The sequence below is a fragment of the Anser brachyrhynchus genome (assembly GCF_964034855.1).
Source record: "Anser brachyrhynchus genome assembly, chromosome: 16".
NCBI lineage: Eukaryota > Metazoa > Chordata > Aves > Anseriformes > Anatidae > Anser > Anser brachyrhynchus.
This window is the reverse complement of record NC_137734.1, coordinates 3,544,384-3,570,906: the sequence shown is the minus strand read 5'-3', so window position 1 is coordinate 3,570,906 and position 26,523 is coordinate 3,544,384. Positions and strand designations below refer to the sequence as shown.

Below are 26,523 nucleotides of genomic sequence, written 5' to 3'. Positions count from 1 at the left end.
ACATTTCAGTATTCTTTTATTACTGGGAGGTTTTGACCATTTTTGTCATGTGGTTTGCCTAAAATAATAATAAAAAAAATCCTTGTTTGGAACCGGGACGGGAAGAGCGGCGTGTTTATTTCATGTATGACTCATCAGCTCGGTGTTGATACACTAAATGCTTCAGAAGCTAACACTCTATAGAGATGATCATTTTTAATATAAAACAGTAAATGTTCAAAACAACCATTGCTTTTTTTTTTTTTTTCTTCTCCCCATTGTGGCCAATAAAACAGAAGGGAGGCCACACAGTTTACATTTTAATAAAATTAAGTTATTTGGTGCCACGTTATTACAGTCTTTATTGGAAAGTGGAATAAATTGCACACAGAGGAGTCATAGGAGGGAGAAATCACTGCGAATAAACATAGATTCTGGGATGCATTTATTTGCTGGTTGCATCTCAAAGGAGGAAGGCTTTCCCGGGGAACACGGAGGCGGCCTCGGGGAGGCCGCTCAGGGTCGCTTCAGCCGAGGAAGAGCTCTCTGGGTGCCTCATCCAGCTGGCGTTTTCCACCCATGTCCTCTGAGAGAAACCTGTCCCGCGGCGGCCGGGGCAGCCGGTGTCCTCCTGGCGGGGCGAGCCACACACGTGGTGCCCGGGCTGGTGGCCCCAAGGGGGTTTAGGCGAGCGCCAGGGCGCACCAGGAGTCCTGCCGCAGTGGCACGCTCAGCCCCGGCTGTGGGGCCATGCTGCTGGGGGAGAAGGGGTAGTCCTCGGGCTCGAATTTGAACTCGCCGTGGCCGCCGGCCAACGCTTCGTCCGACTGGCTCTGCGCCTGCCCCGGGAGGGAAGGGGGAAGCCATTAGAAAGCCTGTTACGAGCTAAGGATAATTCTCCTGCTTATCCTGACACAGTGGTAGGATGGTGACAGGTCATGGACACAGTGCCTTATCCCTGAGGCTCGCCCCGTGCGTCGGAGGCTGGCCAGGAGGAGTGCTCCTTCCCCAGCCCTGCGAGCAGCAGGCAGGGAGAAGGCATCCCGTCTGTTATTTATTGACTGAATGTGTCCGGCTCAGACATCTCTAGGCTCACGTCTATTTTTTAAGAGCACAGCGCAAATCATTTACCCGTTTCAGCCAAAAAATCTCTCACATGGCACAGTGCCTGGTGCTCAGGCTCTGGGGCCGAGCTCCCCCTGCACGCCTGTCCAGCTCGAGGGGGCTTAGACCCCGCACGGAGATAACACGGGGCACAAAATATCCACCTGCGGGATGACTTAGAGCCATTTTTTCCCCCACAAAGCTGAAATACCACCCTGCCCAGCAAATCCTCATGTCACAAGTGTTGGCATGCCCTCAGGGGTCTCTGTGAGTGCTCAGGGCTATAAAGAACAGATAATATATGGCCAGGAGGTCTTTTTTTTAGGAACTACAGAGGTTTCCACCCAGGGCTGATCCCACCGACTCCACAGGGTTGCAGCTCACTGGGCAGCCCCTCGGTGCAATTAGGAAGTCGCTCAGCCTCATCAAGGTCCCCAGCAATTACAGAGGCAGGTGGAGCACCCACCCCAGCGGGTGACAACCCCTGTGCCTTACCTGGGACACCGCCACGATGGCTTGTCCGGGATACTGCGAGGTCGTGCTGGGCTCGGACTTTAAAGTGACCGTGCTGTCTGAGTTCGTAATGGAAGAAGGGGAGTTCGTGGCCGAAGTTGTAGATCCTGAAGAACAACGAGCACAGGACGATGAAGAAAAAGAGATGCTGCTCTCTTTCTTCACCTCGTCTCCATCAGGGTAAGGGTTTGTATTTGGCTGCCATGATGCTGATGGAGGAGGAGATCCCATTCCCAGCCTGGCTGTGCGAGTCCTTGCACAGGCCAGAGAGGCAGATGCTGAATGTGTCACAAGCCCTCCCCCTAACTCCTAACCACACCACTCCCAGCCCCTATTTTATCCCATTGCTCACTGAAGCTCAGCCTGCTGGAACCCAGGTGCTGCGGGGCTGGAACTGGGTGCCCACAGTGCACAGGATCCCTTTGGGGACGTTACACCAATGTGGTTTCCCACCCCACATCCTCCTCTCGCTTGAGGGCTGCGCATAAACGAAGGCCCTGTAGCTAAAGCAGTCATCGTGAAAAAAAAAAAAAAAGTTTTTCTCCTAATCACAGTTTCTTGCAGAATGAGCACTGGTGAGATGAACTGTGCCCCAAGCCCCCGGGACGGATGGTAGCAGCACTATACCTGTTGAGGTTTTGCCTTTGGTAATGTTTTTAGGCTTCCTTTTCCTTGTCTGGATGCTTTCCTTTTTCATGGCCAGAGGTCGTGGTACCTTGACATTCATAAAGTTTGGAGTCATTAATATTGTATTTTACTCATCTCCTTCCCACACACGTGTTGCCTTCCTATTTTCATGCTGTACTTCATGCAATGCACCTAAAGTCCTTGTCCTTCACTGAGTGCTATTTTTCTCTGCGACAGGCCTTGGCTGGAAGATGTATAAGGCTAACAGCTAAGGCTTTCCCACAAATTTTGTTTTTTCCTTTATTTCCTATTTTCCTTTTCCTGATTTATTGGCGACCTTTATGACAGGGCCCTACTAAATTGCTCCAACAGCCGGGGCCTACAGGACTCGGAGGGAGCAGTCATGGGACAGAGAGACTCAAACCCTTATGGCAGAAGCTTGAAGAGGCCTGCATGGAGGGGTGAAGTCTCCTCTTGGATCATGGGCATGTTACCGCCGGTTCCCATCCTCTATGGCCGAATGTTATCAGCCATCCTCCAGGCAGACTCTTTAGCATCCTCCACACATCGCTTAAGTACCCCACCTAGCAGAGAAATGCCCCTTGTCTCCTGTCTGCGTTTGGGAAGCTTCAGTCTCCAGCTACTGGAATCTGGTGGGCTTTTATTTATTTATTTATTTGTTTATTTATTTGTTTATTTATTTATTTAGAGTAACTCTTGGCAAACAAGCCAACTAAAAGCCACACAGTGCCAGAAATCTCTTCTACAGGCACTTCCTGAAAGCATTCCACTTCCCTCTTAACCTTACTTCGGGTAACTCCAGTAGAATGAGCTTGTCCAAGGGGACAGCACTGGTTTTTGGCTCTTCTGGGTCTGCTCTAGAGGCTGTCCCCTGCAGCCCCGGCGTCCCAGCCCTGCCGGGGGGATCCCAGCACCCCTCGCGCCACGCACGCGCTCCTCACCCCGTGGAGCTTCATGTACAACCCGCAGGCATTGCAGACGGGCTCCCCTTCGGCGTTCCTTCTCCAGAGGGTGGTGTTGGTTGTGTGGCAGTTAGTGCAACATAGCCCAGCACGTCTGGATGAAGACTTAAAGGCAAGCAAACAAACGTGTGAGTGCACACACAGAAATGGCAAAATGGGAGGTTTCCTTTCCTACAAAAATAAAATCCCCATTTACAATGCTTTCCTGGAAAATGTGAAGCACGAAAGATAGCCAAATTCAGAAAGAAATTACATTGAAATGCAAACACTCTAATTTGCAAGAGCTTTATTTATTGAGCTCGATAAACCTGGCAAATGTCCTCCTGATCCTTTTCACAAACTCCCAACAAGTGTGATGGACGCAATCAGATCTCAGCACAGAGCACTTCTGTCCAGGAGACTTAGGGAAAGAGAAGGAAAATACCTGCCAGGCCTTCAGCACTCCAATGGCTGCTGCAGAAAGCTGCTGTTGCATTAACTGAACTTTATTTCTGTTCTTCTGCACTCAGAGCTACCACTAATGTTAGCAACGTCCCGATTAATCTCTGCTTTGAGACACTGGAATCAATTGGCTGAGCTGAGCAGAAGCAAGCTGAACTGGCCCGTGATGGGACGAGGAGTTTTCTTCCCTGCACGTCTCCCAGATAATCTGTTCCCTTGCAGGCTGCAGGAACACCGTGCAAACATTAACTAATTACATACTTTGTGAGTGCAGTGATTGCTGGCTCCCAAACGTTAGCATTTCCAAAGGGAGAAGGGAAATATTCTGGCAGAAGCCGCAAGCTAATTTCTGACAACTGTACTCTGAGCCACTGGAAAATTCACAGGTCTCCTTGTCAGCTTAATAGCATTTCATTTTAATGTCTCTAAACTCTTCACATTTGAACTATTTTAATAAGAGGCTTCAGGAAGTACAAAGATACCAGCGACGTAAGTAATATCGCAGGCTCTGCACATTCAGGTATTTGAATACATTCTTCAGCACTGAGAAAAATCGCTTTGGTTCCTCTCAAAGACAGATGATAGGTGATGCAGGCAATAATGAACTCCCTGTTTGTTTATTTTTCCATTACCGCTTGATATCATAACTAATCAATATGATGAATGAAGTGGGGTGCGTAGGGATAAAAATGAAATGTTTTTACAAGGTTAGCAGTCAGAGATCAGCTTTGAGTTTCAAGAGATATGAGTGACGTGCCCAAGCTTTGATTCACTGGTTGCAAAGAGGTCTCAGCAACTATTTGCAAATAATGGTATTGCTTGGAAAATGATTTGCTTTTCAAGAAACAACCAGGCAAAAATAACAACATGCTGAGCTGTGAGCAGACAAGCTTGGCACAGAGGAGGTTTTTACAGCAATTCTTGTCCGTAACATGGGACACGGTGCCACAGCAAGATCCTGGACCAGTAACAGAGCTTTTTCGAAGCTTTTCAGCTACCAGGGCTGAGCCATTCATCCCTGCAACCAGTAGGGACCTCAGCCCAGGGGTGCCACAGGCGCGAGGGGGAATTTGGAGGCGTTCAGCCCTGCGGTATCGGTGCCCGGCAGGGGCTGGTGAGATCTGTCAGCACCTGCGGATGGAGGAAGGCCAATGCAAAGCACTTTGGAAAGCCCCGAAATTTCTGGGCAGCCCCTGGGAGGAAGGGACGCGCTGTCCTGATGTCACAGAACGTTGTGCTGTCTGCTGGGGCATCAGCGTCTGCCTCCGTCTGCATCTTCTGCGCTGTGTTTTGTGGGCTGCCTCCTCCCTGCAGAGCCCGGCACGGCAGAGGCCATCCTCCATGGGCAGACATCACAATTTAAAACCCAGAAACCCTGTGAGAACCTGGCCCTACACCACAGCTTGCCAGTCCGGCAAGAAAGAGACAGTCAAGGCTACTTTTGCTCACTGAAGGACGAGGGTACAATACGTTATTGCTGGTTTCCCAGCAGTTCCCTTAAAAGAAAGTGCATTGCTGCCTGCCTCCACCCCTCTGCCTTTGTACCGCTCTGACCTTGTCTAGGAAGTTGTTGACTTCAACATTGTGCTCCAGTGTTTATTTATACAAATGCACCGTACACTCAAACAAAAACTCCTCACGGACCGGGCTTGACAGCCAAGCGCTGCCGATAAGCTCGAGGAATCGGGAGCCGGTGCCTATCGAATCAGCCCCCTGTGGGCGCTGCTTGGGCAGCCTGAAAACTTCGTGGCCAACAGGGCAGGTCCCTCCGAGGGGGAGGCCCGAAGCCATAAGGGACTTTGCTTTGCCTGCTTTTCAGAAGTGGAGAACAAACCACGGGGTTTCACAGGGGAAAAGAAGCCTCTGAACCTCCAGAAGGTTTAACTGATGACTGTCTGTCCCCCTCGCCAGCGGGACAGGGGGGAGCTGATGTCGGTAGGAAAGAGGCTGCAGCAAAATGTGCTGAGATTCCCCTGCTCAGCTCCTGGAAGCCGGCAGCTCCAAGGTTCAGAGCCACAAGCAGCAGCATTGTCTGAGATACGGCCTTGCCGTTGTGGCTCCAGGCACCTCGGAGGAGAAGTGAACCGCAGGAAATGACGGCCAGGAGAAAGCCAAAGCACGAACCATGAACACTGCACGGCTCTGCGATCCCAGCAGATTGCACCAGGGCTGTGATCAGTCCCGTGCCCACCTTCCCCAAAAGCATCACCAAACCCATGTATTGCGAACTACAAAAAAAGGACAGCCTGGAGAAACAAACAAACAAACAAAACCAAACACCACAAAACAAAACAAAACAAACAAAAAAACACACAAACACTGAAAATTTAATTTCCAGAATAATCCTCCAACTCAGGATGATGGGAGCTGCTGAGCACAGGACAGCTGCTGCATCTGCCCCCCTGCTGCACCACGAGCTGCAGCTCTGCTCCTAACTTGCTTCTGCATCGGGGGAATTTCACGCGCAAGAGTGGAGCCATCCAGCTCCATCCAGGGGCTGCTCTGGGATGGTAAAGGTGATCTGGCTTCTAGGACTTGGTCTAAGGTATAATTTTGTGAAACATGCTGAGAAACTTTAGCCAGAAAAGAGCCTAAAAGAAAGCACTGCTCTCATCCTCCTCTAAGGTAAATCCTTTCTGCTGAAAGCCACAGTGCTTTGCGTCCAGAGGCAGGCTCTTGCAAAACAGCTGTCCCTGCTGCCTAGAGGATGCTGCCCTTATCACAAACAAACAAAAAAAGAAAAAAAAAAGGAAAAAATGAACTGGAAACTACATCGCTGTTGCTAGCCCTCTCCCATGCACAAGCAGGCTGAGCGCTACCAGGCCGCAGGACGTCATCCCCGCGGGGTCGCATGTGCCACGTTGCGTTTGCCAGGGCTTTCAGCGGGACTTGCTTTGTGAACACACAAGTCAGAACAACCGCGGCGCAGCGCCTGCCTACAGAACAAAGGTCATAACGTAAGGGCCGAAAGGCACCATTTTTCCTCTCTGCGCCTCTATTTCACGGCGTTGTGAAACAGCCTGGCTCATTGTTCCTGCACCGTGCGCTCCCGCCCTGCCCGCGCGGGTGGGGTTACGCGGGGATGGTGCTCCAAACCCTTCCCGGCAGTGGAAATGTTATGGGGGGCAGAAACATCCCAAGGACAGGTAGATCCCTGGGTGGTGGGTTTGTAGAAAACGCCTGGCACCCTCTTATCCATCAGCAGTGGGCCCTCCTTCCTCTGATGGAGCACAACTTGTTGCAAAACGGCATTTCAAAACCTTGGAAAAATCCGAGATTTTGAAATGTTTCATTTCAAAGTCAGGATGGAAAGTCAAAAATGCAGCCCCTTCTCTTTTCCATAAAACAAAATCCCATCATGTATTTCAACCTCACCGAAATGTTTCCCCTGGATAAGGATATCAGCCATTTCATGTGGGCCTTATCATTGTATTGATAGACAAAATAATAAAGCAGTTGGAAATGCTTTGATATTTGTTTCATGGGAGTGAGCCAGCAGTCTTAATTCCGTGAACCAGCATTCTCCACCAGAAAACACAGCTGAAATGTTTACTAAAAAAAATGCCTCACGGCTGCTACTGATGGGGCAGAGCCAGCAGTGACAGAGGAGCAGGCAGGGGGCTCGGGGACCCCAAGCGCTGCTACTTGCCGTGGGACTTACACCCAGCCACACGGGGAGGTGCCGGCACCGCTCCGGCCGCAGCCTCGCCACCGTCACAGCAGGCATGCAAAGGGGCCAGCTCCCTTCCCATGCGCTGAAATAAAATACCGAGTAACAGCGAGACCTGTCCCAGAGCTTTGGTGGAAAAGCTGCTCTAAAGAGACCGGGAAATTCAGCCAGAGCTGCATTTTGATGCCAGTCTCCAAAATGCAGAGTTTGATTTAAGCTTTTGCACCCGTCTTTCATTGCACAGCTCATATTTGCGCCAACGAAATCAGCAGCGTAACTCTGAGATTTGCAGCTCAGGGGAGATTTGAGGGTGCAGATTTAAAGTAATTACATTAAAAGAGACTACGAATGTTTGGTGAGACGGGCAAATCCTTTAGGATAATGCAAAATGTTTCACAGAAACACATTGATTTTGGTGATGTGTTGTTACAGCATGGAACAAAACAGTGTGATTTTCAGTGGAGCCGCTGCTCATTTCATTTTGCAAACAGAGTCAAATTTCCAGGCTCACAATCAGAATGAACCATTTATTCGGTCCCAAATTTGTTTCTTATGATTTTTTTTTTTACACCAATACTTGCCACTGTTGGGTTACTGCTAACAATTTGTTTTGCAACACACGAAAGAACTGCAGGAATACACCCAGAGTGAAAGCAAAAGGAACTCCCAGCTGTTCCCCAGCACGGCTCAGACAAACATCCTGTTTGTAATGACTGCTGTTGATGACAGGCTCTGAAACCAAAACTGTTACCACCAAATTTAAACATCCCAAAGTGATCGTACAAAAAAAAGGAGGTGCCTGTCCTCTCTCACGACGGGATCCCAGTTAGAGGAAGCCCAATACCATGATGTGGGGGGAATTACTGCTTTAACCTGCAGAGAAACTGGGAACTACCAAACCGCAAATCCTCCGTGAAGAGCACAGGGTTCCAGGCGTGGTATCTGGGCCCCATCCTGCTCCCATCGCAGCCCTGCCTCCTCTTCAGCTACTCTGCCTAGACCCTGCGTGGCTGCATGGACATACCAATTATTGTCATAGAAAGAAAGCAAAGTGCCTATGGTGGGAACGGAGCTGGGATAAGCCTGCAGAGCCCCTCACATCCCCAGATAGGAAGCAGGGATGTCCGGCCCCGCTTGGATGCAGCACAGCCCGGGATCCCTCTGGTCCCTGCTCCCCCATCTCCACGCCGGCCATCGGCCGTGCCAGAGCAGCATTTTCCGCAGCTTCACTCATCTCCTCCGTGCTCTGACCCGTGACAAGGAGCTCCGGCACTGATGGCATTTAACCCATGGGAGGACCGAGGCTCAAACAGGCCCTAACACAGAGATCCCAACAGTGTGGGCACCAGCACCAGCCCCCTGGATCCTGCCCTCCAGCCACCCCAGGGCACAGCAGGGGATGTCTCCCTCTTACCAGCCTCTTCTGCGGCTTGAGCGGCCGGTTGATGCCGTTCATTTTGTGGTAGAGCCCGCAGGCGTTGCACAGGTAGTGCCCGGTGCCATCCTTCCTCCAGAGCGGCGTGGACATGGCCCCGCAGTTCACGCACTCCCGGCCGTCCCCGGGGAACTCCTCCAGATACTCTGGAAGAGAGACCCAAGGCACGCGGGTCAGGAGCCGTGCCCACCACATCGTGCCACGCGCGGCGTGGGGACCTTGAAAGAAAGGGTTCCTAATCCTCTGTGCCCCACTGCTCCTCTGCAAGGGGCAATCCCTGCACGCCGGGAGCTTGCCTCCACCTTGCGTAGCATAGAAGAAAATCCTTTATTCCCCCCCAACACCCTCACCCTTCAATATTTGCTCAAAGGCAGCACATTCCCCCATCCCCACCCCAAAACCCCCGAGCAGAGCTGAGCTGTCCGGGGGTTGGGAAGATGCCGGGAGCCCATCCGCGGCGTTATCCCCGCGCAGGGCGCAGCCAGGGAGGTAAAACTATTTTTAATGAACACTACGGGGATGATAAAGCGGGGAGGGAGGACAAAACGGGGGGCTTTTCCCTATCTCCAGCGAGGCGCGGTGCTCCCCGGCGGGGCACCCGGGGCTCCATCCGCGCACCACCCCCGGCTTCGCACCCGGCTCCGCGCAGCGCCCAGGAGCGCCGGGCAGCCTCCCGCGGCCCCAAGCCCGCTGTAGCCAGGCTCCTCCGGACTTTTCTTCCCCTCTCCGAGGAAATCTCGGAGCCGCCCGGCCCCAGCACGGTGCCCGGGGGCCCCCGGCCCCAGCGCCGCTGCGCTGCGAACGGGCAGCCCGGGGCGCAACCGAGAGCCGCGGGTCGGGCTCTTTCCTCCTGCCGCTTTTCTTTCTCTCTTCGAAATAACTTCCTTCGTCCCGAAAGTTATTTTCTTCCAAAGAAAAATACGCTCTTTTTTTTTTTTTCTCTTCATCTGCGATCGTATTAAAAATGATCCAACGGGGTGGAAAAAAAAGGCAAAACAAAAAAATGAAAAAGAAAATGAAAAAATAAAATAAAAATAAAATATAAAAAGTTAAAAAAGAAAAAGGTCGCAATAATTCATTAAATAAAAGACAAGAACAGTTTACGCTACTTAAGAGCGGTTTACACTATTCAAGAGCAAAAATAAACGGCAGAGAGGACGGCGGTGTCTATTCCAGGTCCCAAAACAGTAAATTCAAAGCGTAGAAGGTTTTTCCGCGCCATCACCTCCCTCGGCAGGACCGGGGCGATCCGTCCCCGCACAACGCAACGGATTTTCCGAGACAAAGAGAAAATCGGGGAAGCCAACCGCTCCCGAGCATCCCCGGCGTGGGAGGAAAAGCCGAGCCGGGGAGGCAGCTCGGCGGGGAGGGGGCCGTCTCCCCGCTTTACTTTGTTCTTGGGGTAAAGATAAGATAATTCGGTTCACCGCAGTAAAGATGATAACGCGGCTGAGATCTTGAAGTGGCTTTTAAAGGGCTTTGCGAAGCACCGCCGGAGGAGGCTGGGGAAATATCCCCGGGGCTGTAAACCGCGCACACGGAGGGTCCTTTTACATCGGGACCCGAAAACTTTGTTTGCTCGCCTCTGGGTTTAAAAGGGCTCTCCGGTGTGGATGCAAACGAATTGCGGCGGGGTTTATTGTTCAACGCCTGGCTGCCTTTCCCTGCCTCCCCAAAGGCCGCGGAGCGGTGCAGCTGCGGACCTGTTTGGGCGAAGGCGAATTAGGAGACCGAGAGTCTGTCCGAATATAAACTCATTTACCACAATAAATTACTTAAAAGGGAGGGAGCTATAAATCTGCCCCGCTAATTTAAACACAAGGGTAAGTATTGAAGCCCAGGCACAAAGTCGATATTGTGGGAAGGAGATATCGCGGGGGTGGGGGGGGGGGGGGGTAAGGGGGTGTCGAGCGGCCTCTGCTCCTCTGTCCTCGGGGGGAATTGCTCTCCTTTGAAACGTGCTCTTTGCCCTCCGTGTAACACAAACACACACGCACACAAACAAAACACCTCCGTCTGGGGGCAGCCAGCCGCGCACCCCATGCCCGGACCAGCTTTCCACCCAGCTAAAACCTCTCCCTCTTTTTCCCGTCGGGGCGGCTCACCCCGGAGCTGGGGGGGATGCTCCAAGGACCGGGGGGGCGAGGGGGGGGGGGGGGGTAGGGGGGGCGCACGGAGCCTTTCCTCACCGGGAAGGGGACGCCCGGAGGCGACGGTGAGGGGCGACGGCGACCTACCGAAGGTGGACCTGCGGCCGGGCAAAGCCGCTTGCCTCGTCTGCAGGCTGTGCAGCACGCTGCTCTCAAAGTGTCCGGCCGTCCAGGAAGGAGGAATGTCGGGGGTCACGTAGGCGGGGTAGGGGCTGGAGTAGGACCCGTTGACGGAGCGCACCAAGGCGTTGCCGTACTGCTCCCGGCCCCCGCCGGCCAGCAGCAGGGGCCCCTGGTAGGCGCCGTCGCGGCCCGGGGGGCTGCTGCCCGGGGGGCTGTGGGGGTAGGAGAAACCCGACGGCGGATGGGGGCTGCCGGCGTTGAAGGAAGGGGCTTCGCCGCTGCTCTGCGCCCAGCCCGGGGGGTTGCCGAGGTGGCTCTGGTGCGGCTCGCAGCCTTGCAGGTAGGGCAGCGTCTGCAGCACGGAGGGCACCCGGGTGGTGGGCACGTAGACGGGCGAGCCGGCCGACGAGTGCAGGAAATTGCTGGAGTCGTGGGAGTAAGCCGGCTGGCCATGGCTGGGGGCGAGGGCCAGCCCCTGATACATGGTCCGTCCTCGGTGGCTGCGGCTGCTGCTCAGGGCCCGGCCGGCTGCGCCCCGACGGTGCCGAGGGGCTCACTCAGAGGCACCTGGAGGGAGAGCCCAGAGCCGCGGCTCAGCGAGGCCGGAGCCCCGGCCCCGTACCCGGTCCCATCCCTGACCCCATCCCCATCCCCATCCCCATCCCTATCCCTGACCCCATCCCTATCCCCAGCGGCTGTGGGGCTGGGACCCCGGGAGCCTCCGGCCCCGCGGTGAAAGCGCCGCTCTCCTGCCTCAAGCTGGGGAGGGGGTGTGTTATTTTTTATTTTTATTGTTCATTTTTTTCCCCCTTAAACTTCCCTCTGCTCCCCTCCATCCCGCGGGGGATCCCGCGGCGCCAGGCCGAGAGCAGCGGCCGAGCCCCGGCGTGAATCGGCCTCCGCTCCGCGGCCCACCCGGCCCCGGCATTTCCAAGGGTCCTTAAAAAAATAAAAACAATTTTTTTTCCCTTTTTTTTTCCTTTCCTTTTTTTCTCCACTGAAATCTTTCCCTTCCCGTCTTTTTCCGAGCTCCGGGCCTGGAGCGAGCCCCGGGCCCTGGCAGGCAAGGAGCTGCGGGCCGTGCTGCAGCCCCGGTGCCCCCCCCGCCGCCAGCGCTCCCCATTTTTTGGTTGAAAAGCGAAATAAAGCGACCGAACCAAGTCCTCCGCGACGCACGGAGCCGGGGGACCTCGGCCCCCAAAAAGAGCATCCAACCCCCGTAAACCCACCCCCCCATCTCCGGGCCGCTCCTCCGGGACAGGTACTCACATTGCAGCGGGCCGGGAGCGGAGCCGGGCATGGCCGGGTGGGCATGAAGCTGCGCTCAGACCATCCAGGGCAATCCCAGGAAAATAATAAAATAATAATAATAATAAAAATTTAAAAAAAAAAAAGAAAACTTTCCGGGGGAGGGGAGAAAAACCACAACCGCGGCCTCTGAGCAGAAAGGGGCCGGTGCTATCCCCCCGCACTCGATCCCTCCCTCTCTGTCCGTCCGTCCGTCCGTCCGTCCCCCGTGGGTGCGTCCCCGGCTGCGCCCGGCGGGGAAGTGGCGGCCGGGGGCGGCGGCGGCGGCTCTTTACGGCGGGGCCCGGGCCCCACGTGACGGCCGGCGGGGTAACCCCGGTCCCGGCAGGGGTTGGGCTCCTCCCGCCGTGGGGGGGGGACGGGACGGGGGGGGACGGGGTAAGGCCCGGAGGCTCCGCTCCCTCCGGGGTGGGGGGGACGGGACACGAGCCCGGCAGCGCGACCCCCGCCCGGTGCGCCCCGGGACCCCCCCCCGGCTGATCCCCCAGTAAGGATGGAGGGGACCGACCCGGTGGGGGAGACTCCCTGCTTTGCCCTCCCCCAGGTGTTTTTTTGGGGGCCAGGAGGAGGGGGTGCCGTGTCCGCCCCCCCCCCCCGCCTCGTCTCACCCCGGTTTCCCGCAGGAACCGGCCGCGGTTGAGGCTGGGGAAGGCTCGGCACGCTTTCCGATATGGGGTTTCGGGTAGCAGGGGACGTGGAGAGGGGGTTTTGTGCCCCCAGCGAGTTCTCCCGCTCCCCCCTTGCACCAAAACCCCATAATCCCGGGGTTGGGGCGGGGGGGGGTGTCCTCTCTCACCCCTCCTTGCCCTGCCGAGGCTGGGGCGATGCTCGCAGCCTCCCGGCGGTGCAGAGCCGCCCTGAGCCCCATGAGCAGCTATCCGGCCCCATGAGCAGCTATCCGGCCCCATGAGCAGCTATCCGGCCCCATGAGCAGCTACCCGGCCCCAGGACACCTATCCGGCCCCACACCGTCCCGTCGGGGCCCTGTCGGCCCCGAGCTGCCCCCTCGCAGGGCTGCGGTCGTGCCCCCGGCGGGGCTCGGGGCCTCCTCCTTGCAGCCTCCGGCCGGGAGGCTCCGGCCTTGTTACGGGGACCCGCAGAGGGCCGGGAAACGACAAAAAAAAAAAAAAAAAAAAGCACTTTTCCCTAATTTTCCCCGTCGGCGCGACCCCAGGAAGGGGCGGCAGGAGGGGAAAACAAAACACTTACACCCCCGCTGCCCGCATGGCCCGGCTAATCTGGCGGATTTAATTCTGCTCCGGTGCGGTGCCGGTCGCCTCCCCCGGAGCGAGGAAACCGTTTCAGCCTTATCCCCTTTTTTTTTTTTTTTTTTTTTTTTTTTTTTGTGCCCTTGGGACGCGCGGGGCTCCCTGCACGCCGGCTCTTTGCTCCTCGGAGAAACGGGGAGAAGCCGTGCTCGGTCTCCCCCGGGCTCTCGCTCTGCTCTCGGGCCTCCGCCGCCAGGATCAGGCCCTGCTCGGCCCCCGGCTGCGCTCCCGACGCCCGCTTCCAGCCCCGCAGCGGCGGCGGGGTCCCGGCGCCCAGCCCCGGCTCCGCTAGGGACCGGCGCTGCGGGAAGGGTGGGAAATTTCGGCTCCAAAATAAACCGGGGCAGGAATGCCAGCTATTTCCCTCGGAATAATGCGGCGCAACTGGCTGGGGATCTGTATTTATTTGCTCGCTGCGTTCAGGAGAAAGCGGCCGTTTGCAGCTCGCGGGGAGTCCCTGCGTCCTCAGAGCGAAAAGAAAAGAAATTAAAAAAAAGAAATGCACTAGAGAAAAAGAAAAATAATAACAACAGCTCGGGGATGCTGCTGGTCAGCGGCAAGGGCAGAAACGTCTCTGCGGGAATCGAGCCCCAAAGCCGCGGGGGCCGTGGCTGAGCCCCCGCCGCAGTTTCCTTCGTTTCGTTTCGGTTGGGAAAAGCGGGGCGAAGCCGTCGGGCTCGCCCGTGCCGCAGCCGCGCTCCTGGCCGTTTCAAGGCTCTATTTAATTGGAATTTCTTCTTAAAAAATAATCAGCTTTAAAAGAAACGCTCGCCGACCGCCCGTTCCGGTCTCTTCGTGGCATTCGAATAAACGTGGAAACGGTGAAAGACCCGAGGCGCTGCCGAAATCCGCGGGGATTTACCCCGGGAGCGCACTGACGCCGGAGGAGCTTCGCCAAAACCTGCCCGTAGACGTGTCGCGCGTGCGAGTGCGTTCAGACACAACCGATTTACCCGTTTTTCGACCCGATTTCTCCCCGCAGAGGCTTTAGGTCAGCTCCCGGCGGTGCCGGGCTCTCGCCCCGAGGCCGCGGTGAGGGGCGCTGGGTCCCGCGGGACCCCCCCTCTCCCCCCCCCGGGCAGCAGGGCTGCGGGCAGGTGCTCCCACCCCGGGGCTTTCCAGCAGAACCGGAGGCAGCTTTCCGCAGCCTCCCCGCGGAGGCTGTGGCGGTTGGACCCTGTGCGCGTGTTGCGGGACGAGCAGGGCACCGGGCCGGGCTGCTGCCACCCGTGGGGACACGTTCACGCGTGGGTACAGCTTGGTACGGGTTTGGGGGTGAGCCCGCAGCTGGACGCGGAGCGGGGGAGCCGCTGGGTGCGGGGGTGACACCATGGGGTGAGGCTCCCGGCGTGGGGGTCCGCAGCCGACTCCTTAAATACATTTCCCTGTGTTTGCGCTTCGGGTGTTTGTAGAAATTCGGGCTGCTCTCGGTGCCCGGGTCTTGCTTTGGGGGGGGGGGGGGGGGATGCTTTAGCTGAACCGCAGCCCTCGCCCGGCCCCCAGGAAGTCACGTCGGGGTGTGGGACACGGGGAGCCCGGTCTGTGCGGGCACCCCCGCGGGAAGGGGCAGGGTCTCCCTGGCTCTCCCTGCTCCACCGAGGGCCCCCCCGACGTGCCCAGACCGAGGTGAGACCCGGGGTGGGGGAGGCTCGACGTGGCCGCGGAGCCGGGTTCACGGCGAGGCTTAGACGGAGGCAAGAAACCCAAAGAGAAGCACGGGGGCAGGTGCTCCCCGGACCCCTCGGAGAGACCAAACCTTCTTCTTCCATCCTCACCTGGAGCGGGGACGGGCAAAAGGCTCCCAGGGGGGCCCGGAGCCACCCGAAGGCACCCGCCGGGAGTTTGCCCCCGGAGCCCCATCCCTTGCCGTCGGGCAGACCGGTTGGGACCTGGCCCTGCTCTTCCAGGCCACTTTTATGCAGGATTGAGAGGCAGGACCTGGGGTAAGGAAGGGATCCCCGGTCTCCGTGCTCCCCGTCCAGGCAGAGCTTTCCTCCGGCTGGCTCCGAGCAGTGCCGGGCGCTGCGCAGCGGGGCCGGTGCGGCTCGGCACGGCACGGCACGGCTCCCGGGGGAGGCCTGACCCCTCCAGGTGAGGCTCCCCCGCCCCGGGACAGACTGCCCGGCGCCCCGGCCCCTCGGCCCTAATCCCGCTCCGGCTGATTTGTGAGCCCTGCGCAGGGGCGGACGCGTGGGAGCGCGCTGCGCGGTCCCGAGGGGGGCCGGCGGCCCCCTCCAGCAACAACAAAACCACAAGACAAAAAGCAAAACCACAGAACAAACAAAGAAACAAACAAACAAAAACCCAACACACACACAAAAAAATAAAAAATAAAGGAAAAAAAGAAAAAAGTAAAAGAAAAAGAAAGTGCAGAGGGAAGGGCAGAAACGTACCCGGTCCTGCTCACCAGAGGCGAGGCGCACCCTGAGCGGGGAATCGCGGGTTTCACGTCCCTCTCTGTTCATCAGGAGGGTGGCAATTAATTAAATAGCCCCCCTCCCCTGTCCCCCCACCTCTCACGGGCCGCAGCATCCTCCCCCAGGGCTCAGAGGCGGCTCGCAGCCTTCTGCCCCAGGGCACCCTGCTGCAAAGGGAAACCCATCGAGTATTTGGCCCCTGCGGCCCCGGCGGGAGGCACCGGGCCGCTTTTTGATTCTGCCCCCGGTTACCAAACGAAGACCCCGGGGGGGAAGACGAGCTGTCCGGGGGCTGCTTCCCCCGGCCCGGGTGGGCTACGAAAGGGGGGGACCGACAGGAGGGGACCGGCGGGGTTTGGGTCCCTTGCTCTGCATCCCCCGGTCCGCAGCCGTGGTCCCGATCCCTTGTTCTGTATCCCAGCCGCCCTCTGCATCCTCCCCCTGGCCCCTTCCTACCCAGTCTCCAAGGCTGGCCCCTTCCCAGAGGGTTTCGGGGACTTTCTGTGGCCGGGCGGATTCGTAGGGCAGTGCTGCGCAGAGAGGGGATGGAGGCGGCCAGGGCTGGGGGAGGCCAGCGAGGGGCTGTGGGCAAGGACTGGGCTGCCCCAGCCCAAGCAGGCAGGGACAGCAGGGTTTTGTGCCTGGAGGAGCGAGGGGATGCCAGAGGGCTCGGGCTCAAAAGGGTTAAACAAACAGCAGGCTCCGCCAAAAAATATTTATCTCCTGCTATATGCATGTGGCAGTGGCTCTCAGGAAGGGGGCTGTGAGAGAGAGGGGGGGAAGTATTGCAAATCTTTCGCCTTCTTGCTCTGAGATCCTGTTTTGTTCCTTAGCCTGTAAGAATTTCACTGGCACGGAAAATCAGAGGTTCCACAGAGCTGACATTGCCTGCTGTCCTCTAACAGAGCCATTGTACAGGGATGCTTCAGCCTCAGCCGTTCCTCCAGCCACTGACAAGTCCACAACAGCTACAAAAATCACCCCACTTCCTTCAGTATCTACTGGGAACCAAACGCCGCCAATTTGTGCCCCCCAAAGATGGGTAACTTACCACGGGCTTCCTAAAAGTGACCTTCATTTGCATCATTTTTTACCGTGCATTGTTAAAAAATCCTAATTGTTTGAATTGCATTTTCCTTCCAGGCTGATTTAACAGAAAGTTTTGGAGCAGGCAGGGAGTCCTCAGGTGGATGAGGGCAGGGGCACTGGGCACGGGCTGCTGGGAGTGCACCAGGAGAGCCAAAAACACCTCTGCAGATGGGCAGACAGAGCTCTGCAGGTTTCTTTGACGCAGGGCACTCGGAGAGCTCCAGCTTTGCCCTGGCCCTGTGGGACAAGGACGTCCAGCCCAGGGACTCAGATTTTTTTTTTGGGGGGGGCGGGTGAGGATCCTGGGAAGTCTCCAGGAGTTTCGCTGAGCAGGCAGGAGCCGGGAGTGACTCAGGATCCGGCCATGTGCGCGGGCTGGGGGCCGCCTCTTGTGTCTACAAGTTCCCGTGCGTGTAGGTACTCGTGGGGCTGAGGCTGGACGGCACGGCGCGCCACCGGCCAGGCTGGCCATGCCAAAACGCCCCGCAGGTATCATTCAATACAAGTGAGAGTGGAAATCTTCCGGTACGCTGAAAATGGGAACTGTTGCTTTGAATAAACCGTGGCTCATGTGTTCTGAGCTCCTGGGCCGGTGCTGGCGATGCCAGCCCTGTGCTGGAGGAGAGCAGCGAGCGAAACCTCTGGCCCTACACCACCTTCGGAGCCTTGCCAGCAACGTGGGGTTTGCACCACGCTCCCCACTTCACAGGCAATGAACGGGGAAAGAAAAAATAAAAAAAAAGGGGGCTATTTTGGTATATTAACCTCCTTGTGGCCAGGTGAAAGGTTAAATTCACATGATTCATTGGCGGCTGAGAGACAGCACTTTGTTGCTAGGATTTTGGGGAATGCGGAGGGCTCCAGCGAAGGAGTCTCGCTAATCTTTAAGGGAGGGAGCCAGGCTCCTGTCTGACGGCTGCAGGCCCAGCAGCTCTGTGTTTCATTTCAGACTGTCACTCTCCTATCTCTCAGCTCACTCCCAGCTCCAGCTTGCTGCCAGATCTTGGGAACTGTTAACTCAGACAAATTTATAGATGGAAAAAGAACAGTTAGCCATTGTTCCTGGCGTGGGGGAGGGAGGAAAGCGAGGAGCTTCAGCGACCAAAGTCATGATGTAACCTGTTTGTTACATGGTTGGGAGAAACACGCGAAGGGGCTTGCTCTTCCTGTGCCATGCAGGGAAAGTGGGACTGTTATGTTACTGCGAAATGTTGGGAAATGGGACACTGGTGCCCAAATCCCTTGGAGATCTTTTTAGGGAGTTCCCATAAATAAGTGGAATCTCCCAGCTGGACACCTCTGGGATATGAGCTCATTTTTATTTTTTTTTAATTCAAGTCCCATGACACTGGGTGGTTTTTCCTAAAGCTTCAGACACTGGAGCTGTGAGATCTAATATTAATAGCAGCGTTCACGTAAACAAAGCACCTGGCTATGTGGGCTACAGAGAAGAAACGAAAATGGGGAGATCTTAAGGATTAAAAAAACAAAAACCCAGATAGCAAAGACAGATTCATTATTCTTTGGGAGTGCCTTGACTTTTAGGAAGCACTACTGAATTTTGGGAACTTCAGTCTCTGTAGGAGTGGAATCTGTTTTTGTCTACCTGGGAGAAAAGAGGAGACCAAGAAGTTGCTGTCTGACGCGGCGCTCTGCCCTGCTTGCCAGCTAGGTACTGCTCCAATCCTCCTTCCTGGGGGAAAGACTTTTTTTCAATACGTTTTCAATACGAAATTAAAGGTCATATCTGGAAAATAAGAGAGCATCCACTCACCCTAATATTTGGTTTTAAGCTTTTGGACAGTCTCAGGCTCCTGAACACGGCTCTCTTTTAGAGACATCTCTTCCAAAATTACCCAGAGAACAGAGATGAATCTTCAGGGCCAGTTGCAGCAGCCTCTCTGCTGCAAGGCTGTTCCTGCCTTACCGTCCTCATGGTTTCTGCAGTCCCCTTCTATATCTGGAGATATTTCTGGTTCTTTGTGCTTGCTTGCTCACAGGGACATGTGGGAAGGGTTTGGAGGACTGTTAGCAGGTCCGTCTGCCTCTTCTACAGACAGCTTCAGGCCAGGAGGAGCCTACGCCTCAGTAGGGTAAGCCACTTGGGCTTTTATATCCACTCTGACTCCAGATCCCCAATTTTCTAACCTTTTATATGTGTACAGAGTGGATAGAGGTGAGGAATATTGGATTTTAAAATAAACAATAGCATGTTAAGTGCTTAGCAAATCCAGCCACTTGAGAATCTGGCCTCATGGAAGGTGCTTTCTTCTTCCAAAGTCTGAGTGGCTGCAGAAGTCTGGATTTTAATCAGGAGACTGGGCAGATTCGATTCTCAAGGACCAGAAAGCATCATGTTCCCAACATGTGACTCCCCCTCCTTTTGCTTATTGGCGTTTTATTTGGCTCTGCAATAACGGGGACAGACTTTCACATATTCTAAAATTTCAGACCAACGTCAGCTGCAGTATTAACCTTCATTTTCTGCTAATTGTGGTATCTGCAAGTAGAAGCACTTCTTTTTCCCATTGCAGTTCTGGTATGAAATTATTGACTCAAAACACTGGCACTGTACAGATGTGTACTTATAAATACAGGTCTGAATTAATCTCTGGTGGAAGGCTTCCACCGAAGTTAACAAAGATGCCCTAGGGATGAATTTGGGACGCTATCTGCATTATAGGCTAATTTTTATTTTGCACCTCTCTCCATATATTTTATAAGTCTAAAAATAATCTTCCAAGAGGGAAAAATGGCACTGCGACTTCTCATAAGCAAGGTACTGAAGGGATGTGACAAATGAATTGTGCAGCCTTTCCTATCTAGTAGAACTAAATTTAATGTTCCCTGCATTGCTTTGCTACACTTCATTTTAATACCCCTATGTCCAATAATCTTCCTACCTTTGCTCACTGTGTTCACAGGCTGTGCTTCCCTCTCACAGCTTCTCTGCCACACCTGAACTGCCTTCGCTTTGGCCAGCAAACCTTCTTCTCCACTTCACCAAACGCCCCTTGCCATTTCTCTCTGTCTCTTCGGCTGCATCTCTGACCTCGCCTAGCCTCATTTTTCACCCTCTCAGCCCTCACTGGCTGCATTTTTCATCTGCTTTGGCATGAAAACATGGCTCCAATTAGTTGGGAAGGTGGTATGGAGAGGGAGAGGTGGCCGTTTCAGCCAGAGCAGGGAGCAAAGCTCCTCTTGCTCTCTCTGGGCAGCCCACCTGCCCTGGAGATGGGGTGGCTTTCATCTTTTAGTGCTCTGGAGTTGGGGAGAAGGAGGGAAGAAAGTTTTTTTCTACTTTTCTGGACTCACAAATACAAAACCAAGGCACAACCTATGCTTTTCACCGCGTGAGTTTTAGGCACAGCCATAGCTGGTCCGCCCCAGCTGTTTTCTCCTTGCGTGGTGGAAGCCCCCTGGTCCTGTGGTGCAAGGGGTGCACGGGGGAGTACGCGGCCAGGGGCCACTCGCAATCTCCTGCTCACTCCTGAGATTTCACAGGAACGAGCTGAGCAAAGCCATGTGTTATGAGGAGCCACTGGAACGATTTTAAGCAAGCTAAGATATGCAGAAGCAGAAGTCCTGGCAAGACTTTATTCAGTTCCCCATGGATAGGAAGAAAATTATGAGTGTTTATATCCCATCTGACTGTACCCGGGCCAATCTCTAGAGTTTAGCCATTGTCCAGTGTTTCCAAACTTTCAGCCCCACATCTGGTCAGCTGGGCCCTTCCCACAGCCAAACTCGGGGTCCTCCTTTCAGGGGGCGTAGGGCAATCTGCATACAATCGGCTCTGCGGGTTGAAGCCGAGGTCACCATTGAAAGCGTTTTTTTTTCCAAGAGCTGTTTGATCAAACACAATTTACTGACTGGGACAGTTATTGACAGGGCTGACAAAAGTGATGCTACAATGATTTACAGTCCAGGTGTGTTGTCAGAGCAAGATATTTACCTGAGATCCCAACAACTGTTAAAATTTAATCCCAAGAGACCTTCTCTGGCTTTAGTGCAATGTCTTGAGGGGTCACAGCTCCTGGACCATTTGAAGTCTCCATGCAAATAACCCATAGTTTAGGAACTTTCAGGGGAAACAATAGCAGATACGGCATTTTAAAATGTTTTTTAATGAATATAAAATCGGGGAGGTGAACTGATATAGGATGCCCTTTCCCTTATCCCAAACGTACAATTCTCCACAATAAACCTCTTTGAATATATACACATTAGTCAGGATTATCTCTGAATGTCTAGCAGGCTAAGAATATGGATCCTGGAGACGTCAGCAGGAGGATTCATTAGAGAAGATGGCAAGTGCTTGGAAATGGGAAATGTATTCTCTTATAAACACAGCCTGCACTGGGGCTGACCTTAGGACTGAGCAGAATTGGCTGGAGGGAGAGGGAAAGCAGAGAAGGAAAACAATGTTCATACGCGACCGTCTCCGCTTCTTGTAACAAAACCCGCTATTGAGGTTTCTGTAACTTTTCTCCCCTCTCAGATGGAGGTAACTCTCACCTTGAAAACTAAGATCACTGAAAAGGCAATGACAAATCATCCCAAACATCCCCTTTCCCAGTGAGTCAGAATTCACAGTTTTGGGGTACACGATGTGACTCCAGGAGAAATTTCCTTTCCGCTCATGTGCCGAAGCCTCCAGGCGACCAAAGCATTATCCATTTCTTCTCCCACAAAACCAAATATTCGTTATTGTGCCTTAAATCTTACCACCCACTTAAACTCTGCATTATCAGAGTTCATGTATATGGATGATTTCTTGTATGTGAAGGGAAAAGATGCTGGGAAATTTTAAAGATCCTGCGGGTGTGCATGGGCACACAGGTATGTGGATGTTTCCCCTTTACTATCACCTCTCGCTGCTCTCTCATTTGCTTACTGGGCAAAATGAAAGTAGCAAGCTCCGGGTATGAAAGGAACTCAGCAAGCCAGCATTGACTCCTACCTCATATCTATTAGCTGTAAATTACTTTAACATGAGTGACATCACACTTGACTCTTGGTAAAACAGTGTTAAGTTAGTGGGTAATAAAACAGCTTGACACTAATGATGGGTTCTGCGTGATAAATTACTGTCAGTGATCAGATAAGGGTTCTTGAGACTAACCTTGAACTAAATCTGTTTTGTTGCTACATCTTGTGTGCAGTGTTCCACTTCTTACCGCGGGGATTAAGGGCTCAGAGCCCAGTCCTGCTCCGTGCTCGGAGGCAAAAGGGCTGCTCGTGGGCAGGGGTGCTTCCAGGAGCGGCTCCCAGGCAGGAGCTGCTCCCACGAGCACAGCACACAGGGCTTGGCCGCGGCCTCGAGCACGGCTGGACGCTTGGGCAGGCTCGGGGCGAGCGGTTCCGCTGCAGGAAGAGTCTCCAGCAGGGCCTGAAGTGTCTGAGCCTCTGCTATTTTTCATTTAGAAAACCAACAACAACAACAAAGCCCACAAAGGCATTGCACAACTGAGGGGTGGACCCTGAAAGGCTCATTTCTGTGTGTGTTTGGTATGACGGATTTCATTAGTGGATAAATATTTTTTGGCCTGTGCTAGACCTGTGCATTAGTCTGTCCTACAAACCATGGACAACTTTGGCACCGGTAAGAAGAGAAGATGCTCAGCAGCCTGCATCAGGCCCTAATTCAAAGAACTTGTTTTACTTGCAAAACACTGAGAGAAAGCTTTATACCCAAGACCTGGGAGCTGGCCAAAGTCAATGTACTGCATGGGTTTTTGAATATTTTTTGCATGTATTTTCTTTGGAATCTAACCAGGGTGCTGCTTAGAAAAGGCTTCACAAATTGTTTTACATTGTTATTATTATTTGAGGCTCCATTTTCATTTATCATTCAGGTAACATTCTTGGGAGATATTATTTCCACTACTTCTTGTATAAACCATTGTTTTAAACATTTACCTTAGTTCAATTCTGTGCCCAATCACTATTGTCCTGGACTGTTACGGCAGATCTAATCCTGGTTACTTGTGCATTATAATGACTCTAACGAAGAGAATTTTTCACCGTGTTGATCCAGGTACCTCATTCTTATGTGATTATAGCAGACCTCGTATTAAGATGCACTGATTTTAATGAAAACTGTAATGAATGAATCAGTCTGGAAAGGGCCCTTGGGTGGATGGTTTCAGTGCAATAGAAAGAGAGAAATGCAGGGGCAGGAGCTGGGTGTGCCTGGGATGTGCCCAAGGAGCAGGGACTGCTGACCCACGGGCACGGTGTCGGACACGGGGTGAGCGTGCTCCCGCTCTGTTCTTTGCTGAAATGCACACCACTTATTGGCGCTTCCAACTGAGCCGTCAAGTAACGAATACCCCGTTTACATCGAAATATTTATCCGAGCCCAAGCCTGATGGAAGGTTAAGGAGCTGTTTACAGTGCGCAGCTCTCCGCACAGAGCGATCTCGAGGCTGGAGATGAGGGCTGAACCCCAGCTGTGCCTGCGCACCCATGCTCAGGACAGGCGGCACAAGAGCCGGGCTGCTGGAAAAGCCACAGGTGTTTCTGCAAAACGTCTCTGATGAAATGAATTTTTTTTTTTCATGCAGTTTTCCCATTAGGTCCCATTTTCTCAGATCTTTCTTATCTGTTCAGTTCCATTTTGAAAGGAGAGGGCTTATTTCTACTCAATTCAAGGCAATTTTTTTTTCTTGGCTTTTTTGTTTGTTTGTTTTCCTTCCTATTCCATCTTTTAATTCCCTAAAAAAAAAAAAAAAAAGGTAAGGGAAGAGAAGCGGGATAACACTTCTGGTTGGAAAGAAAGGGAGTAGTCTGTGTGGGAGATGTCAAATGGAGCTGAAAATCACTGGACTTTCTCCAGAAACCTGTATCCACTTGAGCTGTGGATATGATCAGTTTATCAAAACACCTCTGATGCATGGCTGGGAGACAGAGCAGCGTCGTGCCTCCACTGGAAGGAGTGTCCCTTTGCATCCCTGCTTGCTCCTCGCCCCAAAACTCACCCGTGCCCAAATCCCGTTGTCCCTTCCTCTCCTCTCCACTGCCATCCGCGTGCTGGCCGCATCCCATACCAGGGCGAGAAGCCTGGAGCTCTCCCAGCCTGGGATGAATTTTTTCCCATTGGCATCGAGGATTCACTTGCAGCCCTCCCAGGACCGTCACCGGTCCCAGTGCACAGCCCTCACTGGGAGGCTGGGGGCTCACCGGAGACGTGGAGTCCGCAGGGAGCTGGTCTGTAAGGCAGATTTCCCGGCCACCGGGAGGGGAAGCGGCACGACGGCAACATTTGGGCAAGATCTGCATGCAGAGCCGGAGCTGAGGAATTTCTTCTCTCTTCCACCCTTTGATTTGCTCGGTGCGACTGGGGGCACGGGTTTTACATCCCTGCCTCTGACAAACCAGCCTGTGAATGTGTCACACATGTGCTCACAGACATGTTTAGGCTTAAATGCTTTTGTCTTCAATGTGTCCCTTTTTTCTTTTCTTTCTCTCATTCCATCACCAGACGTAACAGAGCCCAACCGAGCAGAGACACCGTGACTGCCATGATGTAGGAAAGAAACAATCCCTGGCTGACGCGGCGGGCTCCAAACAGCTTATCCAACAGATGCATGAACAGGAAATGCAATATCATGTCCAATTTCTCATACCTTATTCATGACTGTTGCAATCACCAAACACATGTAGGCCAGCAAAACGCATTGCATAACCCTTTTGTGAGAGCCTGCTCTCCTCTCTTGCTCCAAAACCGTCCCTTTTGCTGGGAGAGAAGAGGTGCAGATCTGGCAGAGCTGAGAAGTACCCATGGAACTGATGCAAAACAGCCCAGGCACCAAGAATGGAAATGTGCCCACATTTGCTTTGCTAATTAACCTTAGCTTTGGCTCAGAGGGACTCGTTTAGGAGGGATGAATGAGAGGAGATGGACTGGAGCCCAAACCCCGCTCACTCGCTCTGCAGAGCTGCCTCTGGGGCCCAGTGGGATTTTTCTCTTATCCTTTCAGACCCAGATCTCATCATTCCTTTCACCAGCAGCACCCTGAGTCCATCAGGCAGTGGAAACACTCGGCGTCACCACTTCCAGAGGCACCAGAGGGACATCCTGGCCCCATCCAGCCCATCTCCCCACCGCTGAGAGCTGCAGCCAAGGTACCTGGACCCTACACGACGCGCTCCCCTGCTCCCCAGCAGGATCACTTCAAAGAGCAAATAAAAAAAAAAAGGTTTTATTTCTTTAGGGACGATAGCGTGGTCTGGGCGCTGGTCTGGGCGGGGCAGGATGAGGCGGTTCCAGAAGGAAGGAGCTGGGGCCAGTTTCCACATTGGTATCACGGGGTCAAGCTCCCTTTGGGCTTGGCCCTATGTCCCTCTGACCTCTCTAACACCCATTTTCAATGAAAGCATTTTTATGAATCTAATCTCTCTCTCTTTTTTTTTTTTTTCCCCTCTTATTATAATGTGCCAAAGAAAAAGGCAATGAGTATCAGAGTGAATGAAGCTCCTCTGGCACACAGGGCAGCAGAGCGAGGATTGCACCCCTAATCCCTCCCGTGCGAGGTTAAAATAATATTTCCATTGAGAGCTGCAGGAAAGGTGAGTTCAAAGTTTTAGAAAAAAACCTGCATGGGTGTGTTTGTGGGGAAACACCTAGTTCTGCATGGCAGCACCACAAGGAAAACTCAGCCAAGCTCAGCCCTGTCCTCCACTTTCAAAAACTGCTTCGTGCAGTCGAAACCAAGTGGTGAGGTTTCCAAATATCATTCATCGCACTTAAAAAGGTGCCCACGGATTTAATAATAATCATCACAAAGTTTCTACATTCTTGCCCAAATTCCAGGGCTTTCCTCTAAGCTAGCTGGCCATACTGTAAAAGTTCATAATAAATATCTGTCTTTGGTATAATAAAAGCAATGTTTATATTCTTGACAGAATGCATTTGTGAACTTACAGTCATTAGAGATGTAAACTGAAGGCAAGAAGATAACCTCTCTCCCAAATGTTCTATTTATTTCTGTAAAGTAATTTGTATGATTTATCTTATAGACTAAGGTTTATGGTTCACTTTGAACTCCAGGTTCTTAACTCAGCAATTGCCTGTTTGGGCTGAAGCATATAAGTGATGGCATGACCCAAAGTGCTAGATGAAAGGAAAAAGACAAAAACAAGGCAGGCTTCTGGGATTTTAACCATCATTTCTATATTCCATTGACATCTCTGGGTTAAATATTTTCCTTTAGAGGCCAATATGATCATTCCATCTGTATGCCATATCTCTCAGTGACAAGGAAAAGCGCAGAACACGGGCATCTTCAATGAGGCATGCCAGCGTGCATCCAGCGGGGAATTTGAGGAGGTCAAATGCTGGTTTTAGTCATAACTCCCAGTTTACACATTCTCATAAGCAAGACAGCATCTATTGCGTGATTCATAAAAGA

General features: G+C 53.4%; 1 protein-coding gene and 1 long non-coding RNA gene across 4 annotated transcripts; one reads left to right on the top strand and one right to left on the bottom strand.

Annotated features, from left to right (window-relative positions):
- Positions 1 to 12,574, bottom strand: GATA5 (GATA binding protein 5). Of its 3 annotated transcripts, none has more exons than XM_080557560.1 (7): positions 12,295 to 12,574; positions 10,990 to 11,592; positions 8,732 to 8,898; positions 3,186 to 3,311; positions 2,224 to 2,311; positions 1,579 to 1,703; positions 1 to 818 (listed from the first exon to the last, which is right to left on the bottom strand). In XM_080557560.1, exons 2-7 carry the CDS (start codon positions 11,507 to 11,509, stop codon positions 663 to 665), a joined length of 1,182 nt encoding a protein of 393 aa, XP_080413686.1. In that variant the 5' UTR covers positions 11,510 to 11,592; positions 12,295 to 12,574; the 3' UTR covers positions 1 to 662. The 3 variants fall into 3 exon arrangements, with proteins under 3 accessions (XP_080413686.1, XP_080413684.1, XP_080413685.1); XM_080557558.1 differs by having other exon boundaries at positions 10,942 to 11,592; positions 12,295 to 12,568; XM_080557559.1 differs by lacking the exon at positions 12,295 to 12,574 and having other exon boundaries at positions 10,942 to 12,226.
- Positions 11,232 to 25,501, top strand: LOC308178627. The gene is made up of 3 exons (XR_013939858.1): positions 11,232 to 11,365; positions 24,594 to 25,237; positions 25,327 to 25,501. It is a non-coding gene; the product is annotated as an uncharacterized lncRNA (long non-coding RNA).
- The last annotated feature ends 1,022 nt before the right edge of the window (positions 25,502 to 26,523 follow it).